Source organism: Alosa pseudoharengus, unplaced genomic scaffold, assembly GCF_046254945.1.
Source record: "Alosa pseudoharengus isolate Yale_2024_CS ecotype anadromous, Long Island Sound unplaced genomic scaffold, YU_APseudo_1.1 YU_APseudo_1.1_scf_11, whole genome shotgun sequence".
Taxonomy (NCBI): domain Eukaryota; kingdom Metazoa; phylum Chordata; class Actinopteri; order Clupeiformes; family Clupeidae; genus Alosa; species Alosa pseudoharengus.
Genome location: NW_027468576.1, coordinates 5,624,478 through 5,641,985, shown reverse-complemented (window position 1 = coordinate 5,641,985; position 17,508 = coordinate 5,624,478). Strand labels below are relative to the sequence as shown.

The following is a 17,508-nucleotide window of genomic DNA, read 5'->3' as shown; positions in this document are numbered from 1 at the left end:
TGCCACGTGCCCAGTTGAAAATCATGTGTGGTATTCCGTAATCAAAAGCTGCGTTTGGTACGCACATAAACTTGGCCTACAGGCTACGCATGAAAAAAGTAGTGAACACTCCCCGTCACACAGGAATCTTCTGTTTACAACAATACTTAAACGATTCATCATGGTTGATTTGCTTTTATGCATATTTTATGGCTGCAAGTAGGTTTGCACATTTATTTAATTATCTTGTGCAGCCTCTTCCCTCTGTAAGAAAGAAAGCCACGAGTCTGCACATTCCAAGAAGATGGATGACTCCTCTTGAGCAAAAATAACAAAAACACTGCAGTGTCATCCTCAGACTTTCCAATTTTCAAGGCTGATAAAACTATTTGAATTTGGATATTGGGGTGGGAGAAGAGCCCAAATAAAGATATTCACACAGGTTTTACCACACGCTTGGAAAGGAAAATATGTTAGGTTATGAACTGACCTGATCCATGCCAGTTTGTAAGTAAGGGTTGTATGTTGACCATACTGTATGCCCACCCACCCAGTCCTTTTTTTCCCTGCTTGTGTTCTTTCGGTCTGGCTGATCCAGATTGCTTCTGGTGCTTGCTGAAGAGGTAGCCTACTGTCATGAACTAGAACTGACATGCTTCCTTCAGCAGACAATGAAGTGGAGAGGAGGGTCAAGGCTGAGGTTATCCACCACACTTCAAGACCCCCAAGGGACAAAAAGATCAACCGTTCATCTGCAGCTAAAGGGCATCGCCATCAAGTTAGTAGACCATCCAGGCCACCACAGCCACCCAAGAGAAAAGATAAAGTGAAGAATAAGGAAACCCTGACAGAAAATCTGACCCAGTCAAGTGAGCCGGCGGCTCCAGAGGGAGAAGCTAAGGTGGCCAGTACTGTGGTGAATGTGGACATGGTGAGGGAGAAAGAGGAGCAACATGAGGAGTTTCTGGGGCTCCTGGAGAGTGGCTGCCAGGAGGAAGGTAAGTCTGATAGAAATCGCTCCCTTGCTGGTGTTAGTAGTGACTGAAGAAAAGAAAAAAACATTCAAGTCATAGAAAAATTGCCATAACCATTTGTCAGCTTTTGCATAGATTACCCAACAGTGTAGAATTATCTAAAATGCTGTACTTGAATCTTGAGAACTGTTGGAGAATTGTATATTGCTCAGTTGCCCCAATAATATGAATACAATTTTTATCTACAGGTGTGAAACCCAGGAATATGGGTGTCTGTGAGTTTCTGCTGTTAGTTTTGGTTGTTACAGTAGTCATCTTACTTTTTCCTCTCTCCATCTGGTTCTGTTTACAGGTAAACATTTATGTGTGTCTTCCCCTTAAATTACAGTGATGACCCATGGCATGTCATTAGAAATGCAATTTTATATTTGTTTCTGATTCATGGATCAGAATTGACGTAGGGGTGGTTATTTCGGAAAGACCATGAATATAGTTGTGCATGTTGTCTACATGTCTAAACGCTGCCTAAACCTTGATTTTCTTTCATCAGATAGTACGAGAACATGAGAGAGCAATGATCTTTAGATTTGGACATCTTCTTCAAAGAAAGCCCAGAGGACCAGGTATAGACCTGACTTTGAACCAGTGTAACCATTGTGGCTTAAGATGCTGTAAACACAAGTATTTGTTTTGCTGGTTTTTTTTGTCCAGGGCTCATTTTTACCCTCCCATTTTTGGATGTTTGCCATAAGATCGACATTCGATTAAAAATGCTTAAAGTACCTACTCACACAGTAAGTCCACTGAGTGCTAGTCCTAATTGTTAAATGTAAATGTAACACTCTGTAAATGATTATGTCATCAATGTCTGGTTTGTGTCTAGGTGGTAACAAAAGATCTGGTTAGTACAGAACTGAGTGCAGTGTGTTACTACCGGATTGAGAACCTGTTCTTGTGCTACGCTTCACTTGCTATGGTCCCATCCATACTGGAAGGTTTAATGCAGGTCTCAAACAAAGAGATTCTCGCCCATCACACTTTCACTGAAATACTACTGGACAGGAAAATGATTGCTCAGAAGATTCAGGTATCTTTAATCTCCATGAAATTACTTTCAAATGTGCAGGAAATCATTCTTTTTTAAATTAAACATCTCAGCTGTTGGATATCTTTGATTTATTGTATCAGGAACCAAGAATGTAATTAATTTCTAAAGTTTAATTTCTCATTTCTGACCAAGGTTTCTCTTGATTCTGCTGTCTGCATATGGGGAATCAAAGTTGAAAGAGCAGATATGTAAGTAATGAGAGATACGTTCTGTTATTTAAGACACTCACACAGTTCTTATATTGGTTTGGTATGTCTGTTTCAGTGAAGACATTTATCTTCCCCCTGAGTTGCAACACAACTTTGCTATTGAAGCCGAAGCCAAGAGACAGGCACACATCAAGGTCAGAACTTTGACACAGGTCATCCAAGATTAAAGCATTTCTAGTTGCAGGTTACATCAGATGCCTTCTGCACACAAGTAAATGGACTAAGTTACGTATGTCATATGCATCATACCTGCAGATTGACACTTATGACTGGCATGACTGAGTGAATGCATTTTTTTCAAAAATGTCTTAAACATAACTGTCTCAGTTGAATTTCACTATAAGGGTTTTGAGTTAATTTGAAAATGTAGGTTTATGATAATAGGTACATTCACTACTATGTATTACATCATTATCTTTTTACATGTCAGTGTACTTACTCCCATGGCAATTCAGTGCCGCCCCCTAATGTCTGGCTGATTCCTGCTAGGTGATTGCGGCAGAAGGGGAGCGGGCAGCCTGTGAGGCGCTGAGGGCCTCCACCGATGCGCTCTCCGGTTCCCCCGGTACCCTGCAGCTCCGACTGCTTCAGCTCCTGCATAGCCTGCAGACGGAGCGCTCGTCCCTTGTGCTCAACCTGCCCCGCGGTGCGCTCCAGCTGCCCACTGACCTCCCCAGTCTCCCCAATATCATCCTACCTCCAGTGACCATGACCCAGCAGAGTCCAGTAGGTGATGCCAGTGATTCTCCCATGATGTGAGGGTTTAGCATGCATATGATGTTTACCATTTACAGACTAGGTTGGACTGAAAGCAATTTCAGTGGCAAAAAAGGGAGCCCAAAAAGGCTTTCCTGGATTTTATCACCATCCAATTATACAGGCTTTTCATAATTAAAATAGGACTCCTTGTGTATAATGCAATTACCGACATTCTGGATGGATAGAGTGCTCATATAATGCAATGATGAATCATTTTGTGGATTTGAATAACATACTCTACTCAGGCACAAATATAAGCTGGCAGTGAATTATTTTATTGTCTTTAAACATGTGTTATGTTTTAAGTGTTGAAGACACCACCAGGTTAGATGATCACACAACTGCTTGTACAATACATGTTAGCACCTCATGAACTCTTATGTACACATAAATAAATTCCCTTACACAAAGTTCCTTATCCATGTGTGAGTTCTTAGCGCCTTTTGTGGAACCGCTTGCCTCCCTCTGACCTGGAATTTGAACTAGACGGTTTCTTCCCAATGCTTCCCAAGGGTGCCGCCCCTACCATTGGCTTCATGGTTGCTGTAATGTCATTAGAATAAAGGGAATTTGATTAGCTGGGTTTTTTTCCAACCCTGACATCTGTCACGTTACTAAGGACTTTTAATGATCTCCATAAACATTTTAAGCAGCAATACAAAGCATCCACAACCATATTTATACAGCTAAAAGCATTATACATACTGCATATACAGTATATCAGTATGGAAAAATGTGGCTCTGTCACAACTGAAGAAGCACGTGTAATGTATAAATAGTCTAGATCTTGAGGAGGCTTTGCCACTGATGTATCGTGTGAGTGTGATGTGATGTGATGGTGGCTGCTCACCCTTGTTCTCCAGGCTGGGCTTGTCCTCCAGCTTGCGCTCCAGGTCCTGGATCTTCTCCAGTGCAGCCTGCAGAGCCTCCTCTGCCTGGAGCGCTCGCGCCTCAGCGCCCTGAGCACGCACCTCCACTTCACTACAACACAGACAAGGGCACCGCTTCTAACCCACCACACCTGTGCTGGTACACATTATAATCTATCTGAATGAATATACTGAAAAGGTACACCAATATACTACAGCCCCAAAAACAGAAAAAGTTGGGACTAATCTGCAAATCTCTTAAACTCATATTTAGTTGCAAAAAGGACACAGACAATATATCAAATGTTGAAAATGAGAAATTTGACTATTTCATGGAAAATATATGTTAATTTTGAATTTGATACCAGCAACATGTTTCAAACAAAGTTGGGACGAGGGTAACAAAATGCGGAAAAAGTTGTGTAATGATAAAGAAAACAAAAGGAAGAATGTTTCAAAACTAATTAGGGTAACTGGCAACACGATTGGGTATGAAAAAGAGCATCCAAGAGAGGCAGGGTCTCTTAGAAGTAAAGATGTAGGGGTATTTATCACTCTGTGTAAACCTGTGTGCACAAATGATGAAACAATGTCATTTTAATGCTTCTTAACATGAAATTGTGACGTATTTAGGGAGTTCATCATCTACAGGACATAATATTATTAAAACATTCAGAGAATCCAGAGAAATCTTTGCAAACAAAGGAAATAGCTGAAAAACAAATTGGATGGCCGTAGTCTTTTGGACCTCAGATGGCACTGCATCAACACCAAACCTGTTTCCAGACCTGTCATTGTATTAGCTCAGGACAACATCTGATAACCATTGTATATGTGCCCAGTTTGATACTCAATTCCAAAACTACAGCCAAAATTGTAACAGCTAAAATTGTATTGAGACATGATACAAAAAATACCACCCTCTTATCTGGGCCTGAGCTTGTTTAAAATGAACTGAGGTAACGTGGAAAAAGGTCCTGTGGTTAGACCAATCAAAGTTTGCCATTTCTTTTGAAAATCATGGACTCATCTGGGCTAAAGAGGAGGGGGCCTATCCACGTATCCAACCTATCCAACTTGTTTTTGTGCTCAGTTCGAAACCCAACATCTATGACGATGTGGAGGAGCATTAGTGCCAACAGCATGGGCATCTTGCACATTTGGCAAAGCACAATCAATTCTGAATGATGTATACAGGTTTTGATCAACATATACTGCCATCCAGGCAATGTCTTTTCCAGGGACGACCTTGAATATTTCAGGAAAACAATGCCAAAATGAATTCTGCACATATTTAAATAGTGTTTCTCCATAGAGGAAGAGTCCAGGTGCTAAGATGGCATGTCTGCAGTCCAGATTTGTCAAATTAGGTGCATAATGAAAAGCATGACTAAGAATACCCCATACTGTTGAGCAACTGAAATCCTATATCGGGGAGTAATGGGACAACATTTCATACTCAAAACTGTAGCAAATGGTCTCCTCAGAGGTGAAGCAGCACAGTGGTAAACATGCTCCCGTCCCAACATTTTTTGGAACATGTTGCTGGCATCAAATTCAATATACTTTCCATGAAATAGTCCACATTTTCATTTTCAACATTTGATATGTTGTCTATGTCCTTTTTGCTGCTAAATATGGGTTTACAAGACTTCTATATTATGACATTCTGTTTTTATTTACATTTTACACAACGTCCCAACTTTTTCTGTTTTTGGGGTTTTACAACTAAAAGGCAGGTTGAAAATGGAATGGAACCTACAGACTGAGATTTTGTGACCATTTCGTTAATGTAACAAAATGGATATAATGCCCTTTTGATTATTATGGCTCCCTGCCTTTTAACTGATAGCGTACAACTATTACTACTAATGAAAATGGCACCGAATACTGTATATGTAGGGTGTTATGTTCCTTTTACAGGTAAGTGCATCTTATCAAAAGACAGGTCTGAAAAGTCCAAACATACAGTAATTCCTGCTGGAGGGAGTCCACAGTGGCCAAGGCATCAAAAGCTCTTTGGGCATTTGGTGTTTGAGGGCGCACAACAAGTTCAGTAGTCTACAAAAAATCCAAGAGCAAAACAGTTAGTCCTTAGACATGCATTCTTTGTGCTTGAAGATCAAGTCATCCAAAACATTCCACTGACCCCCTGTAGTGGCACTTTGTCCTCCCCCAGAGTTCTCTCAATGATATTGCCATCATGGCCAATTAGTTTCAGAATGCCTCCCTCTGTCTCCAAACTCGCTCCCTCCTTTTGCTGTGGGTGAGCACAAAGATAAGTAGGATGCACGCCAGTCACCATAGAGTCATATATCAGAAATGTGTCGACTTGCAGAGTTATTATTTCTGTAACCTTTAAATAAGTGAAGGCAGTCTTCTCAAAAAAGTAACAAATGTATCTGTTAATTTATACATCTGACACACCTCAGACTGATCATCGTCTTCTTCTTCCTCCTCCTCCTCCTCCCCCTCCTCTGACTCTTTCACCAGTCTTGTCTTATCCTCCTTCACCTTGTTCTCTTTCTTCTTCTTCATCTCATGTTCCTTCTCCTCTTTTTTGTCTTTTGCTTTCTCTGTAACTTTGCGTCTGGGTGTTGTCACATCCATCTACACAGCACACAAGCACAGTGTAGCACATACCATTTGAAAACATTCATTGTAACCATGTATAATGGCAAAAAACATATTAGGGTACGATCAGACTTGGCTTTTTTTTCCTGAAAACAGCGTGATGTAGGGCGTTTACCCGCTAGAAGTTGAACATTTCTCAACTTTAAAAACAAAAACAGCTCTGAGATGCAGAAAAAACGATCAAGTTTTAAAAGCCGAGGACTTTTTTGAAAACATGGTCTACTCCATAGAATTATGTAAAACGGACACAGGCAGCTGCGAAAAATATGCTCAGTCTCAACGTACCCTTAGACAATATGTAGGCTTTTTGTTTTACAATTCTAGGTAAATACGTTTGTAAGCAGCTAAACATTGTTTTAGCCATACATTCCAAAATACCTCACCGAAGGTATACAGTAGCTAGCTAGCTGTAATTAATGCCACTGTGTCTATAGAGCCAACCTCCTAATTTTCCTTAAAAAACTGAGATATGATGGGGGAATTCAACTAAACATCAACTAATCATTTTGTGACTGGTTGTAATTGCATGTCGTCCTCATCATCCTCACCAGAGAGTCCTGGCTGCCTTCCAGGGTGGGGCTTTCATCCCTGAACTGCAGCGCTGCTCTGCCTGAGACCTGCAGCTGCACTGGGGCCCCCTTCACGTCAGACAGCAGGATGCCACAGGCATCCACCCATGCACCACACTCCCTCTGACCAGTGACACACACACACACACACCAAGAGATGGAGTAATTATCTGATCAGGTACGTTTTTATGGCTCATTAATAATGACAGAATAGTCTGAAATCAAATTCTTAAAAACAGGTTTTAGCTGCCCACCTCAGAGACTCATACCTGTAGCTTGTTGAGTTCATACAATTCGTTCTCTGTCTCATCCTGTGACATGTTCTTCTTGACCTCCTCCTCCACGATGGCTTGACATGAGCTGAGGGATTTGACAAATCTCAGTAATAAATATGACCAAAGTTTGTACTTAAAACAATGAGAATATGAAATGCTTCTAACAACATAATTTCATCATTGGGCCCTAATTTGAAACTGCAGGGCGGACTATGAACATACTTGTTGACAAACACTGCGGAAATCACAGGTGGTGAAACCAAATCTTGCTGACAGTTTGTAGTCATGTGTCAAATGTATTTTTATTAAGAAGATTCATGGGAATATAGTCTACAGGGTTCCTACACATTTTCCATTTCAAAATTCCATACTTTTTCCATACTCAAATGGTCAAACTTCTCGGTAGATTTTTCTGACCATATTCTAGACATTGTCAATGGAGTGTTCTACTAGCATTGTGAATAGCTGTATAATAATGTTTATTATGAACTTGTTAGCACTCAGAAAACACTTGCCCATTGTTGGATACTTTTCGTTGGGGAAGTGCTGAGTTGGAAGGTGCACTCACATTTGATACAGCATAGCCTACATATGTTGGAGACTAGTGCACTGCTGGCAGAGGCCTCAGAAATCACCGTAAACAGTATTATTTGTTTGCAATAACAGTTTATCAGATAATGCCGTATCCATGTCTTGGTAACTTTTACAAAATCAAAAAAGTCTACTAGTGTTTTAGCCGAAAATAGCAGAGCTACGCAAACAAACCAGTGCACAATGGTGTAGAACATGTCCGTAGAACAGGGGTTCTCGATTTGGTTTTGGTACCAGGGTCCCCTTGTGGAAGAGATTTTTTTCTGAGGACCCCCATTCAATTGTATCTTGATGTGGACTGACAACTTAAGCTACACAACAGTAGGAATGGTTCATTATGACCTGAATGAAGTGATTAGTACTGTAGATGCAATAGTCTGGAAACACAAATATTTCTCCATACCCTTGTTTCTTTTTTCCATACTTATCCAGACCTGGAAATTACTAAAATCAAATTCCATACTTTTCCAGGTTTTCCATACTGCGTAGGAACCATGAGTCTAGGTGAACCCAGATGATGGCCTGAACACTGTTATATTGTGGCTGATTTATGAATCACCAAAAATCCAGGAACCAATCACAAGCGCTTATGGAGAAGGCTATACATGATCATTTATTATTTGTTCATTTGACTGACGCTTTAATCCAAAACGCCTTATAGACGTCAATTATTACAGCACCAGTCTCCCCGGAGCAACACAGGGTTATGTGCCGTGCTCAAGGGCACAACGGTGGCAGCTGGGAATCAAACCCACAACTGTTCTGGCTACTGCATGCTAGCCCCACTCCTTGGCCACTACACTACTGCCCCTACTGTAATTCATAGAGAGGCCACACAGAGGAGTGTAGTTAGGAGCCCTGTTCAACACAACCACTGGCTTTTGTATCAAGTTGTGGTAGCGCAGAGATATAGAATGAAATGCAGGGTGTATGTTTGTGCTGGATTTTACAGCATCGAAAGCGATTCAGCCAATTATAATCAAGGACCGGAACTATCCGTTTTATAATATGTCATACAAATAAGTGCCTACTGTATTTGCTTAATTAAAAAGGGCCATAATCACAAAGATCAATAATCACAAAATAATACACTCACTGATACATTACATAAAACGTGATGTACTGTAAACGGACAAGTCCTTTTCTACATGATCTCATTAAATTACCATGTGATGTATGTGGAGAAGTAGTCCACCTTCTGCGAGACATTTTTGGCATCCTCCTCCAGTTTCTGCATGGGTCCCTCATTCCCAACATTGGATTTGAGCCCTGGGACTGGTACTGGCTCCTGATCATCACAGTGATCGGGCACCATGAGGAGCAAGAGGTCTACCATCCAGCGGGTCAGCATAGTATGAATGGAACTGACCTGCACAGATGCAAAAATAAAATTCAGGTGAAACACATTTTTCATACACAAAGTGCATTACAATAGAGGAGCAAACCAACTAAAATGCCTGCTGTTACAGTAATAAAAACAGGACTAAGAAGCAAAGGATGACTTTGTAAGAGACATCACACTGTTCAGCATCTACCTCCTCAGAGAGTCTTAGATTTTCACAATCAAAGAAGTTTGTTTGAGTGGCCATGAAATCCTGCATTGTACTGAACATGTTGTCCATCTCTATCCTGAAAAGAAAAAAACAGCAAGACACAAGTTGGCGAATCCCCCTGTACCTAATAAAAGATAAGAAAGATGACACATAGAGCCTAAAGGCCCTTTCACACCAAGTCTGAATTTTCAGACAAAATATCCACACGAAATCACACAGGAAATTAATTATTATATTATACTTCACTCGATTTCATGTCAATATTTGTTTCATAGCGACAGTATGAACAGTGTAACACATACATGTGAGGTGGTTGAAATGTAAACCAAAATGAACATAAAACTAATCAGTGTACTGATATTTGGTTGTGTTTGTGACCTGTGAACAACAGGAGGCCCCAGACCAGTCCTCACCTGTTCTCAGTTCTCTGCTTGATCCGGTCAGGCTCACACTGCACACTGTCCACCAGCTGCAGGGCCTTCTCAGCCTGCTTGGTCCAGCTAGTCAGCCCTTTCTCCATTTTCAGCCAATCACAGTGTGGCAGGCCCTCTGACCGACCACTAAGACCCTTCAGTTTACTAATCCAAAACTCTAACGCGCCCACCAGAGACATCAGCTCCTTGTGAATGCCTACAAATATGTGATGGTTAATGCTGGACTTTATTACACCAATACAGCACTATCTAATATTTGTTGTGTGATTACCTAATTGAATCTATTGAGCGAAATAAACATGGAACTACAAACCAAGAGTACATGTGCAGTACTTTTACCAGGTGCTGTTACCAAAAAGTATACGATTAACTGGCTTCACAAAAGTACTCAAGGGGCAGTCGTGGCCTACTGGTTAGGGCTTCGGGCTTGGAACCAGGGTTGCCGGTTCGACCAGTGGGAACGGCTGAAGTGCCCTTGAGCAAGGCACCTAACCCCTCACTGCTCCCCGAGCGCCGCTGTAGCAAGGCAGCTCACTGCTCCGGGTTAGTGTGTGCTTCACCTCACTGTATGTTCACTGTGTGCTCTGTGTGTTCACTAATTCACGGATGGGATAAATGCAGAGACCAAATTCCTTGTATATGCAACTATACTTGGCCTAGAAACCTACACCTACATTTACATTTTACATCAAATATTTGAATAGCATTGTCTATGTTTGCTTATGGTTTCTGGGGGTCTTTTTTACTGTGCAATGGACACAGTTTAGTGTAAAAACGTCTGTGTACTTCTATCGCTAGACTCTCACCACTTTCTCCATTGATGCGGGTGTCCATCTGCTTGTGGAGCTCGGAGACAGAGCGACCAATCATTTTGATGGCTTCCTGGCCCTTAGGGGGCTCCCCGTCAGGGGCAGGGTGTCTGCGGAAAACCTGTAGCCCCACCTCTACCCAGGTCTCCTGCAGCTGCATTAGTGTGTTTATAGTCTCCTGTCCAGAGAGCAGCTCCTCTCCTCCGTATCGCTCACACTGGGTAGTCAACATCTGCAGGACAGAGATGTGGTGGAGACTGTTGAATGATCTATTCTACCACACACATGCATAACCAGATAGTCATGATACATATGCAAAGACACACACACTCCACCTACATACAGGCACATATTAATATGTCAGTGTGATAAATGTGAGAACAATATTCATCATAGTCATTCTCACCATTGACCACTCATTCAAATCAAGTAGTATCTTCTCTTCTGATGCCTTGTCAAATATCACATCTGGTTTTCTGCAAAAAATATAGCCACCCATTATTATGACAGCAGGCAACAGAATGTAATTCCTTTATCTAAAAAAATAATGGCTTTAAACTAATTTTGATGCAACTGGTTTTAGACAAATCAGGTACAGTAATGTTACACCCTTAGCACTAAATGGATACCCAGTACGTCGAACATTTGTGAAAAGAGGAATTCCTACATTGTGCTACTTTAAAACATATGACCATGATAACCAGATGGAATTGGTCAAATATCCACTTTCTCTTAATGGCTATTATCACCTTACCTTATTTCTCTTCTATTGCAAATGTAATACTGCAGGAATTCAAACCGCCGCTCAGTCCTGCACATTCTCTCTGCATGTAAATGAGAGCGTACATGTGTGTATTTGCTTTTGTGCATATGTGTGCCTCTCTGTTTATGTGTGTGTGTGTGTGTGTGTGTGTGTGTGTGTGTTCGCTTGTGAGTGTGTGCGTGCGTGCATGTGTACTGTGTGTGTGTGTTCATGTGTGCGTGCCTGTGTGTGTGTGTGCATCCGTGCGAATGTGTGTGCGTGTGTGTATGTATGTGTGTGTGCGTGTGTGTATGTATGTGTGTGTGCGTGTGTGTGTATGTGTGTGTGCGCGTGTGACTTCATGTGTGTGTGCGTGCGTGTCTGCGTGTGCATGTGTGTTTTTGTGTGTGCATGCGTGTGTGTGTGTGTGCATGCGTGTGTGTGTGTGTGTGCATGTGTGTGTGTGCGTGCTTGTAGTGAAATGTAATGAGTACCGGTAACCCTTCTCTGTCCTCTACAAGCCGATTGGTGTACAGTCACTAAATGTACACATAAATTAATTTATTGTATGGTCCCCCATGAACGGAATTCCACGAAACTGGCCATGCATTCAGGGGGTGTCACAATGATAATACACTTCCAATTTTTGCAGTTTTGAACATGTCAGCCAAAGATATCTGCAATTACAATGCCTCATTTTTGCTTTTTCATTTATAACTAGGTGGCACTATACCGCAAATAAGTGGTTATGGTATGGGTTGAGATGACCCCTTGAGACCAACAAACAAAAACAATCCTACGGTTCTCGAGATATTCACAGAAAACTGTGTCCGCTCTACCCTCCTTTTGGGGGTCTGCGGTGCGGTGCGGTGGGTAGGCGACGGATCAAAACAAAAATCATTGGTTTTGTGTAATCCCTGTGGGGCTACATAAACACCAAGTTTCGTGCAGCCCGGTCTTTCAGTGTCTCTGGAATAATGACACAAAATATACAAAACACAAAAAACAACGAAAAAAAACCTCTGACTAAACCTATATGACTGCTACGCTAGCGACACTAGCAGCAGTCATAATAAAACAAGCTGCGGCTTGCCCTTTCAGGCAAAACCTCAAGGCACGTGCTTCAAATGTGCTGCAAATGTTGAATTGCGTTGTGGCGCAGCAGGCTACAGAGCCCGCACCACGTACTGTATGGGCCCGAGTGCCCACGGGGACCCAGTTTCGAATCCGACCTGCTGTCATTTCCCGATTCCCAGCCCATCTCTCACTTACCTGTCACTCTTCACTGTCCTGTCCAAATAAAGGTCCCCAAAAAAGTTTGCTGTGACCACATGTATGTCCCATTCTCATGAACACAATGTCTCAAGAATGACTCTGAATGGTCTTAATAAGCAATTGCTTTGTTTGAAGGCCAACAGCAGAAGGCTCACCTTCCTGACCCTAAGTCTCCCCAAGTCTAAAACTGGATCACTATTCACCATTATTTGTCTATTTATTTTGTTGACTGCATATGATTACTTCCTCTTACTTCAGGTTGGTAAGGATGAAATCATGCCAGTGATTCATGTCCTCCTGCATTGCTTTAATCTTCTCACACTGATTGGATTCAATCTCTTTCAGCTTCTGAACAAAGTCTGTCAGTTGCTCTTTCCATCGGTCCATGAGTTGCGTAATGCTGTTCAGATCCTCAGCGTCCTGCAAAGACAGCACACTTCACATATCCAGCCACAGGAAGAACAATATTACTCCATTAAAGGATATCTATGGCTGCTTATGAGGAAGTTCAGGAGTCATTCTTGTAGAAATTCTTGAACACAGAACATTGATAAAAAAAAAATTCCGATTGAACAGCCATACAGTCAAGTCAGGTTGCCTGCTTCTCAAGGAAAAGAAAAACAGCAACGACTATTCCGATCAAATATTCTCAAGCGCTTGTAAGCACCTGATCGGAAAAGAACGTGCCCCATGTAAACAGATGACACAACATTTTCATTCGGAATAGTTTAATCAGAATGTGGCTACTGTTCTGGTAAATCATCCGGCTTAAAAAAAATCTTACCTTGGACGCCAGGAAGACAGTGAAATGTTCTGCTGTCTTGGTCCAGGATTGCTCGCTCACATGAAGTCGACTGACCAGCTGCAGATTATTTAACTTTATTACCTGTGACAAAATAAAAACACAAACTATGTCAACTCATAACTCATCATTTCAGACAACAGTATGGCTATTATGAAGCAAGACATCAAGAGAATCAAAAGGAATAATTCACTACAGTTGCAATGTCACTGAAGGGGAATAAAATGGATTTTGCTGGGTTGCTTTGAACTGATATATGTCTGAATTTGGTGACCTTGAGTGCTAGGCTGTAGGTGACACCACTCCACAGATCGCGCTCATCCGTCAGGCGCAGCACCTGCCTCTCCAGCCTCCGCCGCTGCATCTCATACAGGTCATGATACTCCCCCACCATACTGCATGAGACAAGGGGAACAACATGCATGTACTACAGTACTGCCTATTCATATGATGGATGAACAATCAAGGGGAAAAGTAATAATCAGTCAAAACTCAGTCATATTTTTTTAATGAACCAGTCAAAAATCAGTCATATTTTTTTACTGAACCAGGTTAACTTATATAACTTAAGGTTTTACAATAGCAATGGCAAGCAAGTGCTTTACAAAAGATCTAGTAGTGGTTGGGATTTGGTGTCCGTTGACTCACTCAGAGCTGCGCTGAGACTGGTCCAGTGCTTTGGACAGCTCCTTCTGTGCTCGTGCAGCCTGTTTGGACACGTTCTCATCATGCTCTTTGACCCTGCTCAGTTCTCTGAGGAACACACACAAATGCACACAACAATATTGAGATGCGCAGCAGAGCAGTAGATGACCCACACTTGGAAACACAAATCTAAACATCAGCTGCCTGAAGCCACAGACATAGCACAGTTATTATATACATTTGTTGGGAAAGTCTGTTTGTATCTTCATCATCTGCTGAGAGACACAATGTCATTGTTTTTCAATAAACCATCGAGAATTCTACAACCTGTTAAAATAAATCATCAGAAAACCAACCATTGGGACAAGGCCTGTGCTGTGTGCCAACTACATTCTGCATGTGATGGTAGATACTTCCTGCAAAAGATGGTAGGCAGGGATCCTGCTCTTACCTCCATTCCTTACCATTTATGGAGACCTCACACTGGTATCACTGTGGTGATCATTTGTTGACTTAATTCATTATTAATTTAAGATGATTAAAATCAACTTAACTTTTACATAATAACACAACATTAATTTGATCCTTGAGCCTCTGTAACAGAACCCTTGAGGAAACAAGTGTCCTGCCAGTTAACCCCAAATCCTTGCTTACTCATTGAGATGTGCAATGGACTTCTTGAAACACACAATCTCATCAGTTAGACGGCGGTCCAGAGCACGCAGGGACAACATCTCCTTATGCAAGCCCCGCAGCTTCCTCGGGATACGGTCCAGCAGTGCCACATATCTCTGTCTGGATGCACAAACAGGGTAAGTGTATGTAATTCCAGAATATGGCATTAGAAAGACCAATTACAATGTTCAGCTTGTAATAATCAAACCTGAGCTTGGCCAGGATCTGGCCTCGTTCGGCACACTCCACGCTGACCTGGCGGATGACCTCATGAAAGACGATGTTGTAAATGTTCTGCTCTACCTGCACCAGGTCCAGCAGGCCCTGGACCTGTCAGAAGGGGTACACAGAATGACACTGACCATGACATCACCCAGGGGGAGCACAAACACCAAAGTAATTATAAACATCATATCAGCCCCCAAAACAGCATCAAGCTCCATGTAAATAAACAGCAACCCCCACTGCAAATATAAACATCATGACCCTATAATGACTAATCTTAAATGTATACATTTTCACTAAATATGCTCATTTCAAATAGTTGAACACCCTGAACACCTGAAGTGGCTAACTGGATAACATTTGGGAAAGTGCTGTGAGAGGTCAAGGGTCCTCTTACCTGGGAAACACCTGTCAGCTCAGTACTGTCCAGATTCACTCCTGCCTTGTCCAGCATCTCATCCATGACCCTCAACAGCTGTACAGCCTCCAGTCGCCCACTTGGCTTCCTGACAACCATACCCAGACATAGCTAGTTTACAGAGTGACATGATAAAGAGGACCTGGTATGGCATAAAACTATTTTCTTGCCCTATAAAAAAAGGACATTCTTCTCCATCAGTCCAAGGAAAGAGGACTTCATGCTCACTTACATAGATGGAAAAATCCTCAGCATCTTATCCTCATCCTCCAGAAGAACAGTGTATTTACTGAAAAAAGAAGGTAAGGTAGTGTAATAATAATAATAATAATAGTAATAATAATAATTAGGAGTTTGCAGAAAATTAATATTCATGTCAGGACAGAGATGGTGTTAACCCACTCCTCATAAAATTCAAGGCCCTTTACTCCCTTGCTCTTCACAATGTGGTATTCCTCAGGGATCAGTGTCTCCACTGGTGCTGTGGTCTGTGGGGAGAAACACCAACTCAGTGAGTTTAAATCCCTTATGAGAAACCACACTCAAATCAAGTCCAAGTTTATTAATAATAATCAGTTCTACCTTGTACAGGACATACGTACATACATATGGGACTGGTTCAAAATACAGTCCCAGTCCAGATTGTTTGGAGGTAGAGCAGAGACAGTTCACCTAAACCACCTGATGGGTGAAGCTGTTGCTCAGTTACAATCTGATCTACAGTACTTGCAGAAGTGGGCTGCACAGCAATTTTTATCCAGTCAATTCAGAGTGAACCTCTTTCAGTGCATCACCTCAGAGGGGAGAGCCAGACCATCAGAACATAACTGATGGCTGTTCATGAAAGTATTTATCAAGCTTAAAGCTTACTTTCTGTGGTGAGGGTGAGGAGGGTGAATTGGCTCTGTCTGTTGTGGGAGGTAGAGGAATATGATCCTTCTTTGAAGCCACTGCATCCCAGAGAAAAGAGATGTCTCTGTTGAGAAACACAGAAGCACTTTCATGTTGATTTTTTATTCAAATATTAGACACCAAACATATGTCACATAGGATTTGCAACTGAAGAGCAAGTAAATAACAGTTGTGCAAACAGATTAACTCTGGTCACACCTCCCAGCTCCAGTCAATGAAACGGGCTGGTCCAGAAGATACTTGTATTTCTTCCGCCCCTGGGGATGATGCCACACTGGATCTGGGCATCGCAGGCCATGGATCTGAGAAATAAACACATTCAAATAGGCTACAGTAGGCCTAGACCATTTCTAAGCTACATTATGAATTGAGCGGAGGTATGTTTTACCAAATGACTACACAATATAATTGCCTGACATTACACAAACCTTGCAGGCTTGGGACGTCCTGCTGGCTTTAGAACATTCTGCTTTACAATAGGGGTGTGCAGCAGAGGTGAGGGTTACCAAGAGCTCCTCTGGGATCAAGTCTTTACGGAACGACGCTACCTGCATCGCTGACCTTTCGGTCTCTCCCATTTTACTTTGTAGATCAGGAAGTTTCGCTGGGCCTAAAATTATAGAAATGAAACGATAGGCCTACGATAAACAATACCGCAATAGGTTAAATTGCCTGATATTAACATAATTTAACGTTTGCCAATAATAACCGGTCTATTTAATTTGTAAATGAATCCGTAGCATGCTGAATTTTGAGAGAAAACTCAGTGACAAACATCACTGTCAAAATAGTATTCTTACTTTTATCACTTTGAAGGAGTGAAAGGGAACTAGTTTTCTCTCCCGCCTGTTTCGTCCACACAGAAGCCTGATCTGACTTTGCCAGCGCTGACATAATAGTCACAGCAGATCACTAGCCGCAGTTCATTCGAGAAAGCGTAGCCCAAACTTACAAAATGAGTGGCAAAATGTCAAACTTATGACATTGCTCGATTGAGCCGGTTTTTGTATTTTCATGACAAATAGAAAGAAAATCACCCAAATATGTATAT

General features: G+C 41.8%; 2 protein-coding genes across 2 annotated transcripts; one reads left to right on the top strand and one right to left on the bottom strand.

Annotated features, from left to right (window-relative positions):
• Window positions 1-631: 631 nt before the first annotated feature.
• On the top strand, window positions 632-3,029 carry nphs2 (NPHS2 stomatin family member, podocin). The gene is made up of 8 exons (XM_076279228.1): window positions 632-977; window positions 1,202-1,305; window positions 1,504-1,576; window positions 1,665-1,747; window positions 1,837-2,040; window positions 2,194-2,249; window positions 2,326-2,404; window positions 2,760-3,029. The coding sequence occupies exons 1-8, from the start codon at window positions 632-634 to the stop codon at window positions 3,027-3,029; spliced, it is 1,215 nt and encodes a 404-aa protein (XP_076135343.1).
• A 346-nt stretch (window positions 3,030-3,375) lies between these two features.
• Window positions 3,376-17,446, bottom strand: axdnd1 (axonemal dynein light chain domain containing 1). Its single transcript, XM_076277808.1, has 25 exons — window positions 17,258-17,446; window positions 16,886-17,067; window positions 16,656-16,759; window positions 16,416-16,521; window positions 15,948-16,033; window positions 15,778-15,834; window positions 15,525-15,633; window positions 15,111-15,232; window positions 14,882-15,022; window positions 14,231-14,335; window positions 13,857-13,977; window positions 13,565-13,666; window positions 13,034-13,200; window positions 11,170-11,239; window positions 10,761-10,995; window positions 9,934-10,150; window positions 9,503-9,596; window positions 9,134-9,336; window positions 7,371-7,461; window positions 7,081-7,224; window positions 6,326-6,508; window positions 6,048-6,158; window positions 5,868-5,959; window positions 3,880-4,010; window positions 3,376-3,572 (listed from the first exon to the last, which is right to left on the bottom strand). Exons 2-25 carry the CDS (start codon window positions 17,033-17,035, stop codon window positions 3,463-3,465), a joined length of 3,051 nt encoding a protein of 1,016 aa, XP_076133923.1. The 5' UTR covers window positions 17,036-17,067; window positions 17,258-17,446; the 3' UTR covers window positions 3,376-3,462.
• Window positions 17,447-17,508: the final 62 nt, after the last annotated feature.